This window comes from Tasmannia lanceolata, unplaced genomic scaffold (genome assembly GCF_043159265.1).
Source record: "Tasmannia lanceolata isolate RefF3 unplaced genomic scaffold, GAP_Taslan_0.1 ptg000090l, whole genome shotgun sequence".
In the NCBI taxonomy this organism is placed as follows: Eukaryota; Viridiplantae; Streptophyta; class Magnoliopsida; order Canellales; family Winteraceae; genus Tasmannia; species Tasmannia lanceolata.
In genome coordinates, this window is record NW_027518767.1 from 295,428 (window position 1) to 319,705 (window position 24,278).

The following is a 24,278-nucleotide window of genomic DNA, read 5'->3' on the forward strand; positions in this document are numbered from 1 at the left end:
AAGATACCAGTCACCTATAATGGCACTGATTCACAGGAACTTGGGACATTTGAATGAACTAGGAAAAATCGAAAAGGATGCCATTGTTTCATCATTTCTTACACGAAAAACAACCAAATAGATATTTGTTAACACTTACGGGTAAACCTGCAAGCACCAGCGCCCGACCCAGACCCACACAGTCTATTGCTTTGCTTGTTTTGTTGGCCATCAACATAGTATATTTTTAACTGTTTAGTGTTTCGGCCTTAAGAATAAATAGTTGAAAACCGAATGGCGGGTAACCAGCGAGCACCAGTGCCCGACCCAGACCCACCCACGGATCACGGGTATGGGTTGGTGCAGGTATTTTTTTTCGCAGGTAATGAAATTGGTACCCGTACCCTGTGGGCCGGGTGTACCCGCGGGTACGGGTCCCATTTTGCCAGGTCTAGTTGGTTTGATGTTTGGGTTGAAATTGGCCAAAATTTGCTAGATCCAGATTGGTTATGATGTGCCCGCTCATGCACACGGTTGACCAAAGAGGTGTGATGATGGCTCGCACGCAAACAACAACATGCTTAAAACACTCAAAATATTTTAATTAAATGCAAGGATGCAACTTGGTTTGATGCTTTGAGCTCTTGTTTTAGCATCTAGTAAAAGTTCAATATTTAGCAAAAGCTCAACCCAACCCGAGCGAAGGTTGTCTTTCAATGCCCATATATGCCCAACGGCTGCGGCTCAACGAATGATTGTAGGCACATAAGAAAGCAACAAGAGGGTGTATAAAGTCCCAAAATTTTGTACTTGGTCTTCTCAAGAGAGTTGGTTGTACTTGGTCTTCTCAAGAGAGTTTGTTAGGATCTGCCGTGAACATGGGACACGCCAACAAGAGCGTGTACTTGGTCTTCCTACCTCGATCGAACGATCCTAAGACATGATCCTATGTTTAGGTTTTTATAAATCGAGGCCTAAGCATTGCTTTCTGTAGTTTGGCATGGGACAAGGAACATGTGATCTCAACTTATTTCTAGTCCACCTGCTAGAAGGTTCGCGGCTCTACTAGACTTGGAACATTTCCCCGACGCCACGCCCACGTCAAAACGGGGTGCTTCCGTAATTTATTAGAATAAATAAGGACATTTTGGGGAGCTTAGACAATTTGAGCAGCTGTCGAGTCTTCCTCCAAAATGAAAAAAATAACAAAAATAACAAAATAAATTGGGCAGGAGAACATCCAAAAACCCTGCTGGTCATAACCTATAAATACTTAACGATCTAAAACCCTCTTAACGGGGAAAAACAGAGGAAAAACCTAGGGTTTGGTTTTCTTCCTCTCCAATCTCTCATCTCTAGGGTTTCGGAACTCACGAGCTTTGGAGTTGTCCGAAGCTCTGGTCTTATCAAGGGAATGAAAAACCATGCCTACCGTCTCTAGAATCGCTTTGGAGAACTTGGTGGAGCCTACTGTCGAGAGAAATTCCTTGCCTTTGAAACAAGAGACGAACAGAGACAACGCGGGGAACAAGTCTAAGAAGAAGCCCTCCCACATTTATTTCTCCCCTGCTCTGTACATCACTCCCAAATCGACGCCAATTCCTCACTGTCCGGATTCGGTTTCACCGTCGCCCTATCTCGTTAATCGAAAGCTTCGAGAGGTACCTGCGCCGGACGAAATCCAAGACGAAGAAAATGGTGGTACGGTGAATCTGATGGGTGACGCGTTTTCTGCTGTTCCATTTCTCGAAGAAGAAGAAGAAGAAGAAGATGATGATGATGATAAGGATGGGAGTCTTTCAGATGTTGAAATTATCGAGGGCAGCGGTGAAAGGCTAGTTAATGAAGGTGTTCTGGATGGGGATGAGATTGATGAAGAGGGGAGTTTGAATCATAGCGCTTGGAAAAATTCATCCCTCACGACTCATGGCGAGTACTATGATGCACCCGAAGGTAATTGGGCAGTAGTATTCTTTTCTCTGTCACATTCATATCTTCTTTTTTTCTTTCTGCTTCTCCCTACCTTCTGTTTTATATCTTTCTTTATTCTTCAAAACAACTGTGCTATACTGATGATGCCTTCGGTAAGGTATGGTTAATTTTACTCCTTGTATCATTCTCCTTCCTGGATGACTTAGAGAGTGGCCTTAGATCATATTCTATCTACACGGTTGGAAGCTGATACTTTGGAATATTATGGATAAAAAATGTTCTATGTATTGTTCGGTCTAATAGCAACAACACCTCTATATTGCAAAGCCCCACAGGGATGGCACATGTATCCATGTCTTCATGATGAAACTAGTCAGTGTATTCTCTATTACAATTTAGTTTATGTTCATCATTTTCACAAGTCAGTCAGGTTGGAATGGCACCTTAGCTATAAATTTCGTTATGTTTCGGTCAAAAAACGAAATTCATAGCTATGGATGGCACACACTCGACCAAGCCAATCTGATGTGTTAAAGATACCCAGGGGTGGAAGGATTTTTTGCAAACCACCCAAAGGTAAAGTTGTCGTGGTTTTACTTCAAGAACCTGAAATTAGTTCTTAAACCAGGAATTTCCATGGCTCAAGTCTTGCAGATTAATGGTTTGAAAAAATGTGCAGTTAATAAAGGATACTGGTTTGCAACACTGATGTTTTATAAATCGGCACGCTGAAAGGCATCTACACTGATTAGTGTTTGCTGACGGTGGGTGACATGTGTGTTTGTTGGGATGGTGGTAGAGGTAGTAAAACAGACGGAGTAGAAGTGGAATAGATGTTCTGGAAAGAGAAAAATCACTGAACTATGGTTATCTGAAATAGAGGGAGCGTAGAAAACTCATTGTTGGGTCCCAAGTCGTTCATAACACTTCCAACATTCCTTGATGCTAATAATTATCTAGTTTTCTAATAGTATGGTTCATTTGTCATCCTTTTGTAGTTGTTCCCTCAAATATGTGACAAAGTACTCACCAAGAAATGAGACATTTATTATTTGTTGGAAGATGCACACTCACAATCGTCAATGTTCCAAATGTGGATGTGGAAAATCCATAAGGAAGGAGGATTGATGATCGTGTGATTCAAGCCACGGAGAACCATCATGATCATTTTTGTATAAAAAATGGTACCTAACTAGCCAATGATTTATTATCCACCTGAGACCTCCATAGGCAGCCTTGATTTTGGGTGGTAAAGATCGACTGTTATTTAAACCTTGTTTGAAAGTTTTTGTTAAAAGGAAAAAAATGAAAACATTATGGGGGGAACTAGAGTCATTAGACACTGTGAGAAGGGTTTGGGCTCCTTGAAGAAAATGACCCGTGTGAAAGAAATTTTAAAGTTTTACAAACCTATCATATTTACTCTCCAAGAAACAAAGTTGCAAGGGATCGCCAGGTCCACTCTCAAGGGTTTCGGCTGCAGAGGAAGCTTTGCCATATGATAGGAACTGCTGGAGGTTGTTCGCTAGCTTGGGTCGGGATGCAATTTTCACTAACGGAGGAATTCATTGGGGAATTCTCTATTTTGGTGGTTCTCAGGAACATTTCATATCGGACTTTGTGGACCACTGTGGTGTAAAACCCAGTAGAGTGGTAGATCGCAATCAATTATGGGCAGGACTAGACATGGTGAGAAACCGGTGGGGAGACCCTTTTTGTATTGGCGGAGATTTCAACGTAACCAGGTTTTTTGTAGATAGAGGTGTGCTAGAATTTCTTCCATTATGGTGGAGTTTTTGAATTTTGTTAACAGAAATGAGCTTTTGGATCACCCGCTCTCAGGATCTAACTTTACTTGGCCAAGAATCAGAATAGAAGCAGTTTAGATCGCTTCCTGCTTTGCTCCTAGTGGATCTCACACCATCCAAACTCTTACCAATCAGCCTTTCCTAAGCCAATATCTGACCGTTGCCCGATTCTGCTTGAATCTAGAGCGAAACTTTGGGCTCCGGTTATACTTGTGTCATGCCCCAAACTACGTTAATAGCTTGGAACGTAACAGTGCTACATGCCTGTAAAGTAAACTCCACAAGCGTGCAAAGCATTCTTCGATATCACAGAATTATGCCCGAATAACTAAAGCTAAGTAATATTATTCCATTAGACAATTGTCCAGTCGATTACATCAATATCAATCTCTCATCACAACCCAAACTAAAGAAATAATGTAAATGAGTCAAAACTAACAAATACTCACGAATAACTAAATAAAGTAAAGTAAATTACTCGATCGTCAATCAATCTCATACATCTCTCCAAACGCGAGCAGAATCACGCCTCGGGATCTGAAAATGGTTAATAAAGGTGAGCTAACGCGCTCATGCGATGTAATAAGAAGCTATGCTAACAGATACAGATACAACATCAAAGACTAAGATAATGAATAATCAATAAGGCATTCAATTGGGAAATTAAATGGTAATTCAACCGAGATATCAAAATCAGAAGTGAGGCAAACATTCAATTTGGTGTTCGATGTGGGTATCGATATCAATAATTCATAAGTCTTGGGATTCGATATTAGCTTTGTTTATTGTTTCGATCGCTGTCTATAATCAACAGGTAATTCAGTACTGGCCAGTAGGTATCTATCAACCAACGTATTATACATTCCCCATTGACGAAGGGTCCAGAAGTAAACTTAGCTTCCCAAGAAAGGCTGATTCAATAAATTCAAAGAGAGTTCAATATTCAATAGCATATGAATCAAAAGATTCAATACTGGGGTTGTAGTCTCAATCAATAGGAATTATCATGGTTAAAATAATTGAAAGGATTGCAGTTATCAATAATCTGATATGGCTATAAAGCAATAAAGTATGTGAACAAGTAAGAATGTCATAAAAAAGGGTTTGGAAATAACCCATCAGAATAGTCCCTTATTAGTCACCTCGAATTCGAAGTTCAAAGAATGATCCAAAGCATTGCTTCAATTCCCTAAAATCGATATACATATGTAATTCATCATTAATAATCACTCTAAATAAGGTTTCAAATCAATCTTAGTCAATAAAGGTGTCATAGGGATGAAATCCCATCCCATCCATAAGGGTCCCACGAGTAAGCCCAAACATTTATCATGAAGTCCCAAAACTCCTTTAAAAAATCTTCAAAATTTGCCGGGTTCGGACGCCCGACCAAGTCTTTCGGGCGTCCGAGCGCCTCTTCAGAAGACCCTTCGTGCGAATCTGATAACTTCCGAAGAAAATCTGACTCTCGGGTTTCCTACCCTTATGCGTTCAGGCATTTGACTCGGGCATCCGAATACCTTCATTCGGGCTTCCGAATCGCGGGCTGGGTTTTCCGCGAGAAATCCAACTTCTACCCGATTTCGCATAAACTTTGCAAAATCATATCTCCCTCGTCTTGTCTTCGATTTGCACTGGGGTGGATCCGATAGACAGACTCCGTCTGCCATAGGATTCCATCAAATCCAAACTCACGCACCAATACTCGATCAACGAAGACCTAAGCCTTGTCCTTAAGTTTTAGGTCTAGGTCATAAGATCTCGGTTTCCATGGCGAAAACGATTCGATTTTGAGTTCGTTAGGGATTCTAATACAAAGCGAACCTCCAAGGAACCCGAGTTCGATCATGGAATCAACCTAGAATGCGATTAAACTATCGATTCATATTTCCCAAACATGCTTCTACCTCTTTTATGGTTCTTTAACTTCCAGAGATCGATTTAGGGTGCGGATCTTACCTCGATTCACATATTCCAAGCCGAGCTGTTGATCTCCTCCTCCTTCCACACGAGAATCTCTCTCTCGGGCTGCAGAAATGAGTCTTAGAGTTTGATTAGTCTCCCAAAGCTCTTAAAGTTGTATTTATAAGCTTCTAAAAGAGCCCTAATCTAATACGTATTCTTTAGGACAAAAACGCCCCTCTTTCATAGAGGGGGACAAATTTTATTTAGGGGGTATTTGGGGTATTTCAGCTTGCTTTTAGATTGCGTGGTTAGAAGATCCCGGATTGAAAAGACAATTAGAGGACTGGTGGAGAGAGGCAGATACTGAAGGTCCTACTGATGTCAAACTAGGGTAAAAGCTGAGATTCGCAAAAAACAAATTCAACAGATGGTATAGTGAGGAGAGTAGCTTGCCTAGAAAACCGAATGAGGAACTTCGCTATGCTTTAATGGACCTTGACAGAAAAGAAGATGGAACTATTCAGAAGACAAAAAGAGAGATAGATTTTTGAAAAAATATAACATGGCAGTTCTTCAAGAATATAAGGGCGTGTTCGACAAGGCTTCTCATTCTCGCCTATTTAAATGAGCGAGAAACGGATTCATGAGAATCTCGGAAGCGAATCCAACTTTTTAGCTAAAAAGTAGATTAAAGTTTAGAAACGGCCAAACGGGCCTTAGTGGGCTAAGTTACCGAACAAGAGTTTTGAGATTTTTTTGTGTTTCTCATTCCACACACCTAAAAAGGGGAGAATCCCGTAAATAGATGGTTGCCGAACATGCCCTAACATGGCAGTTCTTCAAGAATAGTTTTTTTGTGGAAGCAAAGATTAAGAGTGACGTAGTTGAAAGAGGGCGATAAAAACACAACTTATTTTTACGGGATTGCTAGTGCCGGAAATGGGGGAAATAGAATTAGCTCGTTTCTCATAGGGGAGCCCGTGTTCAATATTGAGGATGGAATAATTAAAGAGGTGGTTGGGTTCTACATCTCGGAAGGCTCTTGCTGCCTGGTTCCGGAGGGGATTAATTTTGACCTGCTTGAACAGAGGGATGATGGTTGTCTAGAAGCAAACTTCAACGAAGAAGAAATCAAGAAGGCACTTTTTTCTTTGAAAGGGGATAAAGCCCCAAGTCTAGACGGATTATGTATCGTCTTCCTCCAACATTGTTGGGACAAGATGAAAGATGATTTGATTCTTTTCTTAGAGGCCTTTCATAGTGGATTAGAGCTGAAAAGAAGCACGTGGGACACCTTCATAGCTCTAATCCGGTAATCCCTAAGAAGGATGAGGTAGTTCATATTTTGGATTTCTTTCCTATTAGTATGGTACGCTCTATTTACAAGTTGCCGGCAAAGGTTTTAGCTTATCGCCTAAAGGGAATCTTAAGAAGTGTAGTTTTAGAAAGCCAAAGTGCATTCATCCAGGGGAGGCAGTTCATATTTGTAAGCTACACATGGAAAATGCCGAGTGAAATGGGATCAAGGTTTTAAATTTCGATCATCCGAAATTTCGGATTTCGGTCAACACCGAAACTGAAACGTTCGGAAACCAAAATCCCCGAAACGTAACAAATTTCGGCTGAAATTTCGGTTGAAATTTCGGTCGAAGAAATTTCAGTCGAAATTTCAATAAAATATAAATTTCTATTTCTTTACAGAATTTCAGCTGAAATTAGCGAAATTTCAGAAAAATCCGACATTTCGTTAGCTTCTACAGAATTTCGACTGAAATTTCGGTTTCAGTGAAGACCGAAATTGTAGCCGAAACCGAAATTTAAAACCTTCAATGGGATTATGTAGATTATGTGATGGGTAGAATGGGATTCGATGAAGATGACACGAATGGATCAATAGGTTATAGGTGTTTATCATCAGCTTGGTTCTCCATCTTGATCAATGGATCTCCTCATGAGTTTTTTGTTTCTTCAAGGAGTCAATGCCAGGTGACCCTTTGTCATCTATCCTATTCACACTCGTGGTCGACACTCTAAGCAGGATGCTAGACATATGCAAGAGGAACGGCTTAATAGAGGGTTTTAGATTGGTTAGCCCTTTGATAGTGATTTCTGGCCTCCAATATGCGGATGACACCCTGCTACTTAGCACTATAGAGATGGATGAAATCAAGAATTTTAAAGTTGTTCTTTGGTCTTCTGAGGTAATTATGGGCTAGAGAACAAACTTCGGCAAATCACCTATGATGTGGGTCATTTAAAATGAAGAAGAATTAAATTCCTTTGCAGCAATGCTTTGGTGCGAATAAGTCATTGTCCTGGAAGGTACTTGGGCCTTCCTTTGTGCAGCGGAAGGCCCGAGAAAAAACTCTGGGATCGGTATAAAAAATGGAAGGCAAATTATCCTCATGGGAGAGAGGTCTCCTGTCACTATATGGCAGAGTAACTTTGATCAAGGTGGTCTTATTAAACATTTTAACTTTGGGGTAATCAGCCACATAGAACCACTTCAACGTAATTTCTTGTGGGCCGATTCAGAAGAAAATAGGAATTTTCACTTAGTAAAATGGGAAGATCTTTGCAAAAGAAAGAAGGCTTGGGGCAAAGGTTTCTCCCGTTCTCCTGGTGAAATGGTTGTGGAGCTTTAGGGAGGAAAGAAGTTCTTTGTGGCACAAGGCGATAAACGCAAAATATGGGGCAAGTTTCATCAGTTGGAATTCTCTAGACTTATACAAGAATAGAGTGGCAATTATTTGGAGGGACATCTTGAGACTAAAAGATCTGTTTCAGCGGAGCCAATATAGGGTTTCCGAAGGAGATCGGGTGCATTTCTGGCATGACCTTTGAAAATGATAATTTTCATTTTATTTGCTATTGCCTCTAGTAAGGATCTTAGTGTTGAAGACTCTTTTTTAAGGCCATATGGAATGATTAATTAAAAATTAACTTCTGCAGAAACTTGTTCGCCAGAGAAATAGATAGAGTATCACTGCTTATGGAGACTCTAGATTCAATATATATTCGCAGGGCTATGTTATATAAGTGGATCTGGCTTCGGGCAAAAGATAGTCTTTTCGGTTCGTTCTTTCTATGCCCACCTTCAACCAGTTCTGCCTTCCACGTCAGTTGGGACTTGGGAGAATTTGGAAGATCCCATCTCCAACCAGAGTGTGTACTTTTAGCTAGATGACCACCCTTAACAAGATTATGACAGTCAACCATGTACGGACACGAAGGATTATCATAGTGGGCCATGTGCTTTGTGTCTACAGGCCGGTGAATTGGGGAATCGGTTGATCACATCTTTATTCATTGCGGGTTAGCTAGCGATATTTTGTTGTTTCTTATTTCATGGGCATTCACAAGCGACCTATCAGATCTCTATGAGAGCTAGGGTTTTGTTCCCTGGTCTCCTGGGAGGCAGGGTGTTGTGGTTGTTGACTTCTCTTGTGGTGTGTTGGGCAATTTCGAAAGGAATATACGGTTTTTCAAAGGAGAGGCAAAATGTGCATCCATCTTATATCCACATATCTTGTCGATGCTAGTCCAATGGGCGAATATCCTTTCCCTGTTTCAAATGTATTTTGGAGACTACCATTCATCTTACATGGTTAGAAGTCTGCAACGATGCTCTAGTTAAGAGCACTACAGCTCCGAGTAGGATTCCCCTCCCCCTTCCCCTCTCCCACCCTCATAGTAAAGTCAAGCTTAACTTTGACGGTTCCAACATTGGAAATCCAGGTCCAGCATGAGTGAGGGGATTGCTTAGAGACGATAAAGGAATCATCAGATGGGCTTTTGTTGGGGAGATGATTTTTTCAACCCCCCTGTAGGAGGAGGCGGATCGTCTAGCTAGGGAGGATATTTACAGACCACATTTGGAGATTTTTTTATTTCATCTCGCCTTAAGGGTTTTGTATTCAGATTTTGTTTTTATTGTTTTTTTTTTTTTTTTTCTGTTTTTCTTTGTAACTAGAGCATCTTGGTCTTTAGCCATTGGCCCTTGTGAATAGATGGAAGTTACTGTTCAAAAAAGAGAAAGTCTTTTGTGAAGGCTGTGGTGAAAGGATGAGTTCATGTTCTGTCATTCGTTTCTTTAGCCCATTTTTTTGTTTTGACTTTGATTATTTGTATTCAGTTCTACGTTATTAAATATGTATATCTTTGAACACTTAAACATGTATGTACTTATCCTAAACCACTTAATATATCAATTTTTACACTGGAAAAAAGCTTAATATGGGATCTCCCTAACTTACCACTTATGCATATGCAGAATTTTTCTCTGATGGTTCATCTTCACTAGCATCACCGTCATCCATCTCAAACCTTGATGCTGAATTGCGTGGTGCACGGATCAATCTGTTTGAGGAGATTGAGAGGAGGAAGAAAGCAGAGAAAGCTCTTTATGACATGCATAGACATCGGCAGAGGATCGTCGAACATTTATCTCAGGTTGGGCTATCATTTCCTGTGGCCTCCAATGCTGAAAATATGCAGCTTGAGATAGAGTCAGCAGAGCGGTTATGTCTGGAAGTTGCGGTTACAAGGTTTGTTTCTGAAGCTGTTGGTAGGGGTCAGGCTCGGGCTGAAGCAGAAGCAGCTGCAGAGGCAATCATTGACTCTAAGAACCATGAAATTGGCCGTCTGCGAGATAAACTACAGTACCGTGAAGCTGTGAACCACGAGATGTCCCAAAGGAATCAGAAAATTATAGGTATGGTTTTTCTCTCTTGCATTTGACGTAGTTTTCTTGATTCTGCCTAATCCGGTGTGCAACATAATTTAATATGGGTTTAGACAGCACCATTCAGAAATAATTTAGTTTTGACAGCAAATATCTATGCCTTGTGGCATTGTAACAAAGAAAATTTGATCAGCATATCCAACTGTTAAAACTAGTTAAAAACTATGCATAACTTTGTGTATGCGCCGGTGGGTGGATGTGGAGTACTCGACTCACAATGACCCAATAGAGTTGGTTTTTGTTGATTTTTGTGCAAGATGAGTTTTGGCGCTAAATGGAGGTAATGCATAACAGCTTGCATTTCAGCGATCACTTCTACTAAATGGATCCCCGAAAGGATTTTTTGGTGGCTTTATGGGAATCAGTCAAGGAGGCTCAATTTGATCAGCATATCCAACTGTTAAAACCAAGGTTGCCAGAAGCGAAAGTGGGAAGCGGAAAGTGAACCCTCTCAGGAGGGAAGCGTGAAGGGTCGGAGAATTTTTTTTAATAGTTAAATATAAAAAAAAAAAAAAAAATTACTAAAAATAAGTAAGAAATAATTATATGAACCAAATATTTAAAAAAATACTTTTTATTAAAAGATCCAACATTTACTTAAAGGAAAATCACGATCAGCTGAAATGTCCGTGTTGACCAGTGCGTTGACCGGTGCCTGGCAAGAAGAAATTTTTTTAGAAACCAAATTATGATATTTCTTTTTGCCGGACTTTTGAGATTTAATAATATTTGGACAAGATAGAATTTATGAATTTTTAAAATTGGAAAAATACCCCATCGTTTGGAAGTTGAGATTTTGACCCGACCCGTTTTTTTGAATTTTGTACTAGAACTGGAAAGTTGACTTTTTTTCCTTTTAGATTTGAGTCTTGAAATCATTTTTAATAGATTCAAATGGGGGGTTATTCCCTTATTTACATGTAAATCTTAAGTACTTAAATGACTTTACATGTAAATACTAAGAAGAGGAAGAGAAGAGGACTAGCAGGAGACAAAGAGGATAGATAGGGAACACGCTTCCCATAGAGTGGGAATTGCGTTTCCCAAGTTTCCGAAACGGGATTCCCAAAAATCGGGGGAATCGAGAAGATTTCCGTTTCCGAATCGATTTTCGGGGAATCGAGATTCCCCATTATGAGTAGAGATTTCTGCTTCCTTGGTTAAAACTAGCATTCATTTGGAGAACTACTAGTTAAAAACTATGCATGCCTTTGTGCGTGCGCCGGTGGATGGATGTGGAGGACTTGAATCACAATGACCCAATAGAGTTGGGTTTATTGATTTTTGTGCAAGATGAGTTTTTGTGCTAAATGGAGGTAATGGATAACAGCTTGCATTTCAGCGATCACTTCTACTAAATAGATCACTGATAGGATTTTTGGGTAGCTCTATGGGAATCAGTCAGGGACGAAGGCTTGACTTTTTGGTTGAAGGACGAAGGCTTGACCTTTTGGTTTCTCAAAAAATGCTGGATTTATTATTGTTTCTGGGTACTATTGTGTTGATGCAGGGGCATCAGGTCCCATGCTGTTCTTCATTGAACTGCTATTAGTGCTTTCTTTGGATATAAATTCCGTTTGTTCTGTTTGCTTTTTTTAAAATGATACAATAGAGTTAAACTACTGAACCCTAGTGAGGGTTTCTATTGGCCATGGTTGATCTCTCGAAGGATGTCCTGGGACAGTGAAAGTCATTGTGACCATCAACCAGTGTAGAATGAAAGAAACTGGCAAAAGAGAGAGGAAGAAGGGCAGAGAATCAATGAGCCTGCTTTTATCCATCAGCTACAATAAGAGAGAGCAGTTGGATAGGAAGAAGCAGAACTTTGATGAGTGTTGTGAAATGTTAGCTCCTGCCAATTTCTTTATTTTTAATCGGTTCCTTGCTATGGTTTTCTTACATGCATTTTGCTGTGACACAGAGATATCACGCCAGCAACGTCAGAGGAGGAAGATGAGGCATAGATGGATATGGAGTTCTGTTGGGATGTCAATTGCAGTTGGGGCTTCAGTGCTTGCATACTCGTATCTCCCTCACACAGGTGGAGATCCATTACTGACCTCCAATGAATGTTCTGAAGCACCTTCGGACATGCTCGAATCATGCAAAGCTGCTACCTAGCTGATTGGGTGACGCAGGAGCTATCGTTTCTGTTGGAAAAAATGCCTTTTGCTTATCATGGTGGCCCTTAAGGATTTGCAGAAGGCGAAGGTTACATCACTTGATGTTTGCGTACATAGAATAGAAATTTGTTAATTGAATTAGGAGAATTATTATAAAAATGAAAAAATCAATTGAAAGAAATTTCACTTGATATAAGGAAAACTATACGAAAGAAAATTCACCGATTAGCTTTGTGAATCTTCATTGTGATGGTGATGAGCATCTGAATTTTAATCTTCATCTGAAAATTTGATCAGCATATCCAACTGTTAAAACTAGTTAAAAACTATGCATAACTTTGTGTATGCGCCGGTGGGTGGATGTGGAGTACTTGACTCACAATGACCCAATAGAGTTGGTTTTTGTTGATTTTTGTGCAAGATGAGTTTTGGCGCTAAATGGAGGTAATGCATAACAGCTTGCATTTCAGCGATCACTTCTACTAAATGGATCACCGAAAGGATTTTTTGGTGGCTTTATGGGAATCAGTCAAGGAGGCTCAATTTGATCAGCATATCCAACTGTTAAAACCAAGGTTGCCAGAAGTGAAAGTGGGAAGCGGGAAGCGAACGCTCTCAGGAGGGAAGCGTGAAGGATCGGAGAATTTTTTTTAATAGTTAAATATAAAAAAAAAAAAAAACTAAAAATAAGTAAGAAATAATTATATGAACCAAATATTTTAAAAAATATTTTTTATTAAAAGATCCAACATTTACTTAAAGGAAAATCACGATCAGCTGAAATGTCCGTGTTGACCAGTGCGTTGACCGGTGCCTGGCAAGAAGAAATTTTTTTAGAAACCAAATTATGATATTTCTTTTTACCGGACTTTTGAGATTTAATAATATTTGGACAAGATAGAATTTATGAATTTTTAAAATTGGAAAAATACCCCATCGTTTGGAAGTTGAAATTTTGACCCGACCCGTTTTTTTGAATTTTGTACTAGAACTGGAAAGTTGACATTTTTTCCTTTTAGATTTGAGTCTTGAAATCATTTTTAATAGATTCAAATGGGGGGTTATTCCCTTATTTACATGTAAATCTTAAGTACTTAAATGACTTTACATGTAAATACTAAGAAGAGGAATAGAAGAGGACTAGCAGGAGACAAGGAGGGTAGATAGGGAACACGCTTCCCATAGAGTGGGAATCGAATTTCCCATAGAGTGGGAATTGCGTTTCCCACGTTTCCGAAACGGGATTCCCACAAATCGGGGGAATCGAGAAGATTTCCGTTTCCGAATCGATTTTCGGGGAATCGAGATTCCCCATTATGAGTAGAGATTTCTGCTTCCTTGGTTAAAACTAGCATTCATTTGGATAACTACTAGTTAAAAACTATTCATGCCTTTGTGTGTGCGCCGGTGGGTGGATGTGGAGGACTTGACTCACAATGACCCAATAGAGTTGGGTTTATTGATTTTTGTGCAAGATGAGTTTTTGCGCTAAATGGAGGTAATGGATAACAGCTTGCATTTCAGCAATCACTTCTACTAAATAGATCACTGATAGGATTTTTGGGTAGCTCTATAGGAATCAGTCAGGGACGAAGGCTTGACTTTTTGGTTGAAGGACGAAGGCTTGACCTTTTGGTTTCTCAAAAAATGCTGGATTTATTATTGTTTCTGGGTACTATTGTGTTGATGCAGGGGCATCAGGTCCCATGCTGTTCTTCATTGAACTGCTATTAGTGCTTTCTTTGGATATAAATTCCGTTTGTTCTGTTTGCTTTTTTTAAAATGATACAATAGAGTTAAACTACTGAAGCCTAGTGAGGGTTTCTATTGGCCATGGTTGATCTCTCGAAGGATGTCCTGGGACAGTGAAAGTCATTGTGACCATCAACCAGTGTAGAATGAAAGAAACTGGCAAAAGAGAGAGGAAGAAGGGCAGAGAATCAATGAGCCTGCTTTTATCCATCAGCTACAATAAGAGAGAGCAGTTGGATAGGAAGAAGCAGAACTTTGATAAGTGTTGTGAAATGTTAGCTCCTGCCAATTTCTTTATTTTTAATCGGTTCCTTGCTATGGTTTTCTTACATGCATTTTGCTGTGACACAGAGATATCACGCCAGCAACATCAGAGGAGGAAGATGAGGCATAGATGGATATGGAGTTCTGTTGGGATGTCAATTGCAGTTGGGGCTTCAGTGCTTGCATACTCGTATCTCCCTCACACAGGTGGAGATCCATTACTGACCTCCAATGAATGTTCTGAAGCACCTTCGGACATGCTCGAATCATGCAAAGCTGCTACCTAGCTGATTGGGTGACACAGGAGCTATCGTTTCTGTTGGAAAAAATGCCTTTTGCTTATCATGGTGGCCCTTAAGGATTTGCAGAAGGCGAAGGTTACATCACTTGATGTTTGCGTACATAGAATAGAAATTTGTTAATTGAATTAGGAGAATTATGATAAAAATGAAAAAAATCAATTGAAAGAAATTTCACTTGATATAAAGAAAACTATATGAAAGAAAATTCACCTTAGGTGAATTATGATTAGCTTTGTGAATCTCCATTGTTGATGATGAAGAGCTTCGTGAATCTTCATTAAAGATTCCGAAACGTTCAAACTATTTTTGATGCATGACAGAACTTGCGGTGGAAATTACAAAGATGCACGACAGAACCTGCTTCTGCTTGTACCCATTGGGGCCTGTTTTCTTGACATGAACAGATGATAGCAAGCCTATCCAATGATAAAATAAACCCTGGCTTGGTGTACCCATGAAGAACAAAATCGTATCTCATAAAACCACCATCTCTTTATCGTGGCCACCTTCGACAATGATTCGAGCTTAGCGATGAACCCTAATCCTAACTTTTATGATATTAATATGCAACAATCCATAGATGCAGGGGCTATCCTGGTAGTATCAAGTATGCCTTATAGGGATGGCGTAAAGTTAGGAAAAGCAAAGGATCGAATCAAAAAGTATATACTCTTTCAGTGACAGATTTCAGGAAGACTTTTTGTAAAAAAAAATTGAAAAGTAAATGATAGATGTGATAGATGCACTTGGTTATTAGGAGCTTTCGTTATCTTTCCTTAGATACCGCTTCTAAGGATAGGTCTTGTCGTTGTTCTCTTGGTTTGTATTTCTATTCTTGTGATAGGGTTTGAGTTTGTATGCTGATTATATCATCATTCTCATTTTAATAAACCGGTAGGGGTCCCCGTCAAACCCTAGCTTACCTATCAAATAAAATAAAATAAAAGAACTGAATATGAATTTCATTACGCTGGATGAGTCCCTCCCAGGTAGGGGTCCCTGTCAAACCCTAGCTTACCTATCAAATAAAATAAAATAAAAGAACTGAATATGAATTTCATTACGCTGGATGAGTCCCTCCCAATGCAATACATAAGCAGCAAAAGGTCCAAAAAACTGCTACCCCATACCCCAAATACATAGCTCATCTACATAACTCACGGTCCAGGACAAAACACTTGCTCTAATTAAAATCCAACTATAATCCAATGCAAAGACAAATAGGAGTGACTCCCTGCGGACTGGGTTAAGGCAAAATGCGGAACGCGGCCAAGGTAAAAGGGAGTCGACGGGGGAGTTTTAAAACTATGATTTTTTATCACAACCATCTACATAGAATGGGAACAATAATTCCTTTGCCCTTGGAAGATCATGGAATTGAGGAAATGACTAAAAAGATAATTTGGTCACCTTCGTCACAGGCTTCTTAGCAAATATTATGATGAGCATAAGCCTGAAGACCAAATCACAGGGTTTTATACGCCACTGAATCTCCTCGTGGACACCCTCCCCATGTGTACAAAATAATTTAGGTTGCGTTTTTTTGTCAGTTTGATAATATTATTATATATTAATTTTAAATTAAACAAAAAAAGGTTCTATGGTGTAGTGGTTAGCACTCTGGACTTTGAATCCAGCGACCTGGGTTCGAATCCCGGTAGGACCTCCTTTTCCTAGTAATTTTGCAAGCGTCTCTTTTGCTTGTTGTAATCAAATACCATTTGATTGGATTTGGGGTTCGTATATGCCCTTCCCAAATAGAGAGCGCAATGGCTGAGGAAAATGAACTAGGACCCAGGGGCAAGGACCCCTGCCAGAGTATATTTATAAAAAAAAGGCCCTAAGGGGCTACAACCGCGGGTAGGGCATACCCTCCCTATCACAATTAAGGATTTAAATTAGAGGACAAGGAGAGAGCATAGGCGGGATATGAACAGCTCAGTTTGGATGCCAGAATTTTTTTGGTTCTTGGGACTTTTGTGGAATTTCCGCAGGAAACCCACGTTTGGTTGCTAGTTATATAGTGGGCAAAAAAGAATCCCACAAACCAAAATAACTCCGCACGAAACCCAAAGCTAGAAAAAAAAATCCAAGGAACCAAAAGAAGAACTTTTTTCTTCCCAACAGTTCAAGCAACCAAACAAAGCGGATTTTTATTTTACCGGGATTTCTTTTCCCACCATAGTCCGGTCAACCAAACATGGGATTTTTATTTTACCGGGATACTTCCAGGGAGTTTTTTTTCCCACCAATCTCCCAGGAAGTTTTTTGTTCCACAAAAGTTCCAAGAACCAAAATAATTCTGGCATCCAAACGGAGCCAACTTAGGGGCCGTTTGGATACGCGGATTTTAGAATCCGGGATTTCTTCAAAATTGTAGCTTGGAGACAAGAGAAGAAGCGGACCAGTTGTCATTTTTGACTCGTTCTTTACTTCTCGTCCTTCTTCTTGTCAGCAAGAGAGTAGCAGATCCTCACATATTTCCAGGTTTTAGAAATCTTAGGATGCAGGAGAGATTTTTAAACCTGAATTTCTCGCTTAAAATCTAAGAAACGCTGTCAGGACAGCATCAGCAGTTTGATCATGAACCCTCTTTTACACTGCTTTCAAATTAAAAACCTGGATTCTAAAATCCGCGTATCCAAACGGCCCCTTATTCTTCATCCGAGTTGTTTTCAATGTGAAGTAAAGTAGAAGTGAAGCGAAACTATGGAAAGTGAGCCTCCCGTGGATGTGTTGATTGTCAAAGGAATGGGCACGGAAAAAATGGCTTTAGCTTGCTCCATTGTTTATTAAAATTCTGCCATTTGCTATGCCCCCCACGGTTCTTTTTCAATTGAAGAAAACTATTAACCACAAGAAGACTAGTTTAGCAGCATCAATATCAACACTTATTAAAACCATACTGAACTTGCAAGACTAATGTTTGCTCTCTCGGGAAATATCTTCTCTAGTTACTTAACAACCTAAACTGCAAACCCAAATATTAAAATTCCCAATACCAATGGCAGAAAGAGCTTATCAAAATTCCAATGGCATAACAACAACATTGACAGTCTTCTCAAACTATCTTCAAGGAAATCAAGACCTACATTTTAGTCAGGCAACTCTCGTTTTATATTTCATATTCAGAAGAACCAAAGACTGAATACATGGAAAGCCATACAAGTCCATAGCTACAACCATATGCAAGGAGACAGTTCAAAACCATTATTGAGCTAAACTAGAACCCAAGAGATGTTTTTTTTTATAAATAGAATAGAAAATAGTATCGGAAAGTATATTGTAGTGCTTCTATATCACTACTAAGAACCTTGTGTTTCAAGCGATCCTTATTGATGGGGAATTTCACCCAGTTCCGAGCTGTCTGTTTTGATACCTTGGACTCTATTCAGACTCAATAATTTCGTCAAACGAGCTCTTTTGAATTTAACTTTGGTATTCTCTGTGAAGAGTGAAGAGTCTCTTCACTTTGCATATTGCAAAATGGGTGATTTGGTCATCTTCACATGTTCTGCAACATTCTCATTTTAACAAAGGAGAAATTCGAGGCCATTTATATGAGAAATAACAATAACAAGAAGTCCATGGCATATCTTCTTTGAAAGTAAGATCCCCAATATCCAAGGGATGAAAAATCGAGAAGCTTATGTTGCCCCATCCAAGTTGCAGTCAATGATTGATGCCCACATTTTGTAGACAAGATGCTTTTCCTCTCAAACCTTTCTTCATTGAATGGTTCTGTTACATTATGGCCTGTTTCTCAAACTATTTAGAAAACAGTTTTTAAAACTGTTTCTCGCGTGAAAACAAGAGGTGAAGCGATTTTTTTCAAAATTTAAAAAAGGCATGGTTATTCTCTTTAGAATAAAGAGAGAAGGAAAAAAAATACTCATCTCTTGAGAAAAGGGTGGAGAAGAACCCTTTCTCTTGTGTGGAGAAGAAGATAGCGAGGTGAGTTGGTTCTTAGTTCTCTCTCTTGTGGTTTCGTTTTGTAAAGAAAAAAATAAGTTTTCTTGTATAAAGAGAGTTTTTTTTTATAGAGAAAAGTGTGTCCATGGAACACTTTCTCTTGTTCGGAGAAGAAAATAGAAAAGCAAGTCGGTACTTGGTTTTCTATCTTAGGGTCTGTTTGGATGCCCATGTCCAGGCGTTTTTAAGGGTTGTTCATGGGTTTAAAAGTGCCATTTCAGCATTTTGCTTAGTTTGGTTGACATTTACGAAGAAGAAAGCTTGGGGAGACTTAGAGATGTCGGGTTTGTTAAAGTATAAAAGATAAATAATGCCTTTCTCCAACAACTTAAGCTTTTGGAGAAGTTGGTAAGTTAACATGGTATCAGAGCCAAAGGTCTCGAGTTCAAATCTCCCGGATAGCAAAAATCCACATGTGATGGTCGGCCCAAAGTGGGACCACATGTGCCATGTGTTTGCCAAGTGGGCGGGCCACACGTGCGGGGGAGTGTTAAAGTATAAAAGATAAATAACGCCTTTCTCCAACAGCTTAAGCTTTTGGAGAAGTTGGCAAGTTAACAGGGTTGATGTTGACTTGTCGAATTTGGGAGGATTTGTCAGGTAACTCTCTCTCCCTCTCCCTCTCCCTCTCTCTCACGGGAGACGACACAAACTTCTGCAAATCAAAGATTTGAAAATAGGTTTTCACAGGCTACCCAGATATGAAATTCTCAAGATCAATATGGAGTCGACCGGCAGAAATATCTAGTTCTCCCATTTGACCTTTCTGTGGTTTCGTTTTCTATTTCCGAAATCTCGCTCGACTTTCTTTCGATTTTGGAAATCATCAGTTCAGTTCGATTTCTGAAATCTCACTCATGACTTTCTCTGGTTCCATTTTTGAAGAAGAGATGTTTTATAACTTGATTTTAAAGGGAATAGGGATACGGACGTCTTTTATACATTTCTTTTACTTTTGCTTTTTTTTTAAATTTTATTCTTTTGTTACTTACTTTTCTATTCCACCCGCAACCAAACACTAGAAAACCCCCCAGTAACTTACTGGTTTACAATTCATGTCTCCTCAATGCTTTCTACCCACTCCATTGAGAGAGAAGCAAGTCCATGGGAGATCAAAGAGGATTGATTACATAAGAGGTCCACTGCCAAACATATATTCACACTCATAGTTGTCAAACTCTTACGAGTCGTAAGAGTCAACTCTCGAATCGAGTCGGGTCAGTCGCCGGGTTTTGAGTCGAGTCGCCTCTGTAAAAAACTCTTACAAATCTGGTGACTCTTACGAGTCGCTCCTAGTCCAGTACAAAAACTATGACTCTTATGAGTCGTTGGGCCTAGGCTTTCTTGCTTTGATGGTTGAAAACTTGGAAGTAGAAACTTAAAACTTAATTATTTTTGTTCATGCAAGTTACAAGCATGTAGTTATTTACTAGTAAATGGTGGGCCCCACGCCATCAAAACATGAGATGTAAAATTGTGGGCTCCAGTCAAATGCATAGGTTTGGGTAGGGAAGGTGGACACCACCTTGTCAATAACATTAGGGGTAAAATAGTGGGCCTCACTTTCTGCATTGGTTTGGGTAGAGACAGTGGGCCCCACCAATCCTAAGCATGGTCATTAAATATTGGGCCCCACCTCATCATATCATGAGGTGTAAAATAATTAGTTCGAACCATTCAAAAAAAAAGTTGGTCCAACGGTGTATGCATGAGTTTGGATAGAGTTGGTGGGCTCATCAAATCAAGGATAAAATAGTGGACCCTACCCATGCTATTCTTGGGTATAGAATATGGGCCCCACCCCACCCAATCAAAAGATCAAAACATGATGTAGGGGAAAATACTTTCCAGGAAAAACTTTTTCTGGAAAAGGTGAATAACATTTGGAAAGTTACGTGCTTAGTATATATTATGGATAGATGGATATTTTTGGCTTAGTGCTTTATCTATGTGCAATTGGGTTATATTTTTTTTTACATGCTTCATCTTTTGAGATACAATGATATTTTTTTCAACTACATTCTACTCTTTTCAAAAACTCTAACGAGTCACGAGTCGAGTCGAGTCGCGAGTCATAAAATTAAGAAATTGAGTTACGAGTCGAGTCACGGGTTGACAACTATGTTCACACTTGCAGGTAGAGCTATCAGTTAGAAGTTGACGCTATAGTCAGTGGTTGCATTATCGACTACTAAGGCATAATACATGGCGGTCATAGACGCTGCAAAGGAAGCTATATGGCTCATAGTTTCAAAACTTGGATGCAGGTCAAAACACAGCCGAAGAAAATCCTAGTCGACTCGGGACAACACAGTCAAGTACTCAGTTGACACGGCTGAGTACTAGGTGGATGCAGTCATGACTCGAGAGGGTCAAAAGAGTTTTTATTGACTTTGTAGGACAAAATGCAGAACGGACTCAAGGATAAAATGCAGAAGGCGGCAAAGGTAAAAGGGAGCCAACTTAGGAGAGTCCATTATAACGTGGGGGCAGTGTTGAAAAATGCCGATGCGGAGCAGAACACGGCCGAGGAAAATCCTAGTTGACTCAACACGACTCGATCGAGTACTCGGTTCACACGGTCATAATTCAGGAGAGTAAAAGGCGTTTTTATTGACTCTGTATGTCAAAATGCGGAACGAGGCCAAGCTAAAGGACGCGGACGCAGGGGTGTTTTAAAACTATGCGTTGAAGAGTTTTGAAACTATGATTTGGTTAAATGGTTAACGAGCTTGGGTTGAAACAAGAGAGAGCAACGGTATATCGTGAGTTTGTGACAGTCAAGTGGCATACACTTAGCAAAGAATCAAGTACATCATGCAAGAACCAAACATAAAGGTGTGAAGAATCATAAGATACGAGAGTACATAGAAGCAAGCTTTGGGTGTCGATTTCGGCCACCACCAAAACCAAAATATTTCGGCTTGAGTGGAAATTTCGGCCGAAATCATGTAAAACTTTGACAAAAAAATTGTTTTTTTTTTTAAATTTCCACGGAATTATATAAAATTTCAGTGAAAATTTCAGTCATGTCGGTGGAAATTTCAATGGAAATTTCGGTGAACCAAAATTTCGGGGAAATCATGTAAAAATCTGATTCAATGTACTTTCAGTTTCGGTCTAAACAGAAACTGAAATATTTCGGCAGAAATTTCGGATTTCGGCCAAGATTTAAAACTATGCATGGAAGAAGACGAGATTCATCTTCATAAGGTCGACATGAAAAAGAGTGTTGCAGATATGTTGACTAAGCGACTTGCAACGGTTAAGTCCAAGCATTTCTTGCAATTGGCCAATATCACAAGGTGTTGATGATCGATGAGGCACCCCATGTAATAGGGTGAGCACCTCATATGTAGGAGGTGCGGGGCCATGTTCTTGAGAGTACAATGTATAGTTGATCTCCAGGTGGTTGTGAAACAAGTTAAAGTAAAGATTCTTGGGTTATGATTTGTTTCGCGAAACAGTTAGAAAACTGCTTTTAAAGTGTTTCTTACATGGAAACAAGAGAGGTGAGGAGAGTTTTTTCAAAACTTAAAAAAGTGCACAATTGTTCTTTTTAGAATATACATATATATATATATATATATATATATATATATATATATATATATATATATAGATAGAGAGAGAGAGAGAGAGAGAGAGAGAGAGAGAGAGAGAGAGAGAGAAGGAGAGAGAGCAAAAATATTCATTTCTTGGGAAAACATTGGAGAAGAAAATAGAAAGGCGAGATGGTTCTTGATTTTCTCTCGTGGATTCCTTAGTAATGAAAAAGAGGTTCTTCTTTCTTGTATAAAGGGTTTTTTGAGAGACAAATGTGTTCATGGAAGAGCAAAGAGGACAACGAGTTTAGGGATCGTGTCAATTCCATTGTAATATTATCATATTTTCTCTAATACTGGAAGAACGCTATCTCACCCGTGTATGTAGGCCATCGTGCTCAACCACGTAAATCATGTGCTATGTGCGTGTTGCTCTCTTGTGAATGCTTTAGTATTGCCTTTGATTGTGTTCATTGATCGGATTCCGTTGACGGATTTCCCGGACATGCTCATTAATCTGGTCCAATGGAGATGGAGAGAGGTGTGTACGCCAACCGCTCAAAAGATTAGATCACATTCTACGAAGTAAAGAATCGGGGTAAGAACTTCTCTCACAACCACCAAAATGCACATTCAAAGCTCTAACAAGATAAATTCCCCTTCTTTTTAATAAAATCTTTCATCATTCAAAATGTGCATTCCGTCCTAGGATATTCGCCCTCTTTTTAAAGAAAAGTTGGAGCAGGCATAAGTGAGTCAAAAGCTTCTTCTAATCCTTTTCCCTACCACAGCTAGGCTGAAAAGGTACCAAAACTATCACAACATCACCATATTGAGTAGAAGAAAACTAATCTTCTGACGCACAACTTGGTTTTACACTCAAAGAACTATTCCATGTAATTTCTACCCAGTCTACTTTGTGTGGATAGAATAAGAGTTGTTTTATATCAAAAAAATGACAGTCAAATCCAGCATTCCATCTCATGAAAAATACAATCTCCTTTGTTTTGAAAACCATCCCTGTCATTCATGACCTTGTACAGCCGATATTAATCAAAATATCAAAACTTCTATCCCCAATTTGGTATACTTTACCTTCCACTTTTGAATCGTGCCATAGCTACTGGAAGCCATTAATTAGGTCAGAAGCTCGCTTCCCAGATTTAGGGAAAACGTGCTTTCAGTGTGATTCCTCTTAATTAAGAGTACTCTTCTTATTTAGGTGATTATTTTTCACAAACCCTCTTGGTAATGCAAACGGAATGTGTAAAACTTAAAAAACTCATTTCAAGTTTCAAATAGAATTATCGGATCATGTCTTCTTAGGTCTATTCTAGATGTACCATGCAATTTCAGTAGTCATATTCCATTATTTAGGGAAACCGACGACTGTGACCGGCACAACCTTACCTTCGGGCTCGAAGTAAGTCATCATCCCCAGCTTCGTTCCCATAACTCCGATACCGGCCTCCATGCTCATCATCCTAGTAACGGTTCTCCTCCGATATGATGAGGGTTTCAGTGGGACAGAGAAAAGAGAGCTGAGGTTGGATGTTGTGGTTAGGGCAATGGATGCAGAGGGAGAGAAAGGGATTTTTCGGGTGGGGATGGGCGAGAACGAGACGGAAACCGCCATTGCTACTACATCCATTATTAATTAATAGAGATAGGCACACAGCTCTTTTGCTCTTTGAGAGAGAAAGCACCAAAATCCCCGTTATCCTTTTGAAAGAAAAAGAGGTTGTCTTGTCTTATAACTTATAAATAGATGTGCCCACTGTAAATGACTAAAACACCCTTCAAGCTGGTTGTGAAACTCAAAACTTCAACAATGTCTCTACCACCCTGGCTCAACTCTTTCTTACCAATGGACCTTCGAATAAAATCCTTCATTGTGACAAAAACCTATGGGCTCAATGCCTTCATCAAAAATATGTTTAGGGATAAGAATT

At 39.5% G+C, this 24,278-nt stretch overlaps 1 protein-coding gene, 1 long non-coding RNA gene and 1 other non-coding gene across 4 annotated transcripts; 2 read left to right on the plus strand and 1 right to left on the minus strand.

The window, feature by feature from the left end:
- The first annotated feature begins 1,192 nt into the window (after window positions 1-1,192).
- Window positions 1,193-15,194, plus strand: LOC143865539 (uncharacterized). Of its 2 annotated transcripts, none has more exons than XM_077375858.1 (3): window positions 1,193-1,932; window positions 9,898-10,338; window positions 14,595-15,194. In XM_077375858.1, exons 1-3 carry the CDS (start codon window positions 1,404-1,406, stop codon window positions 14,792-14,794), a joined length of 1,170 nt encoding a protein of 389 aa, XP_077231973.1. In that variant the 5' UTR covers window positions 1,193-1,403; the 3' UTR covers window positions 14,795-15,194. The 2 variants fall into 2 exon arrangements, with proteins under 2 accessions (XP_077231973.1, XP_077231972.1); XM_077375857.1 differs by lacking the exon at window positions 14,595-15,194 and adding an exon at window positions 12,290-12,775 and having other exon boundaries at window positions 1,196-1,932.
- LOC143865542 (uncharacterized) lies at window positions 4,045-15,458 on the minus strand. Its single transcript, XR_013241918.1, has 2 exons — window positions 15,020-15,458; window positions 4,045-4,256 (listed from the first exon to the last, which is right to left on the minus strand). It is a non-coding gene; the product is annotated as an uncharacterized LOC143865542 (long non-coding RNA).
- Window positions 15,459-16,403: 945 nt separating this feature from the next.
- TRNAQ-UUG (transfer RNA glutamine (anticodon UUG)) lies at window positions 16,404-16,475 on the plus strand. The gene has a single exon. It is a non-coding gene; the product is annotated as a tRNA-Gln (tRNA).
- The last annotated feature ends 7,803 nt before the right edge of the window (window positions 16,476-24,278 follow it).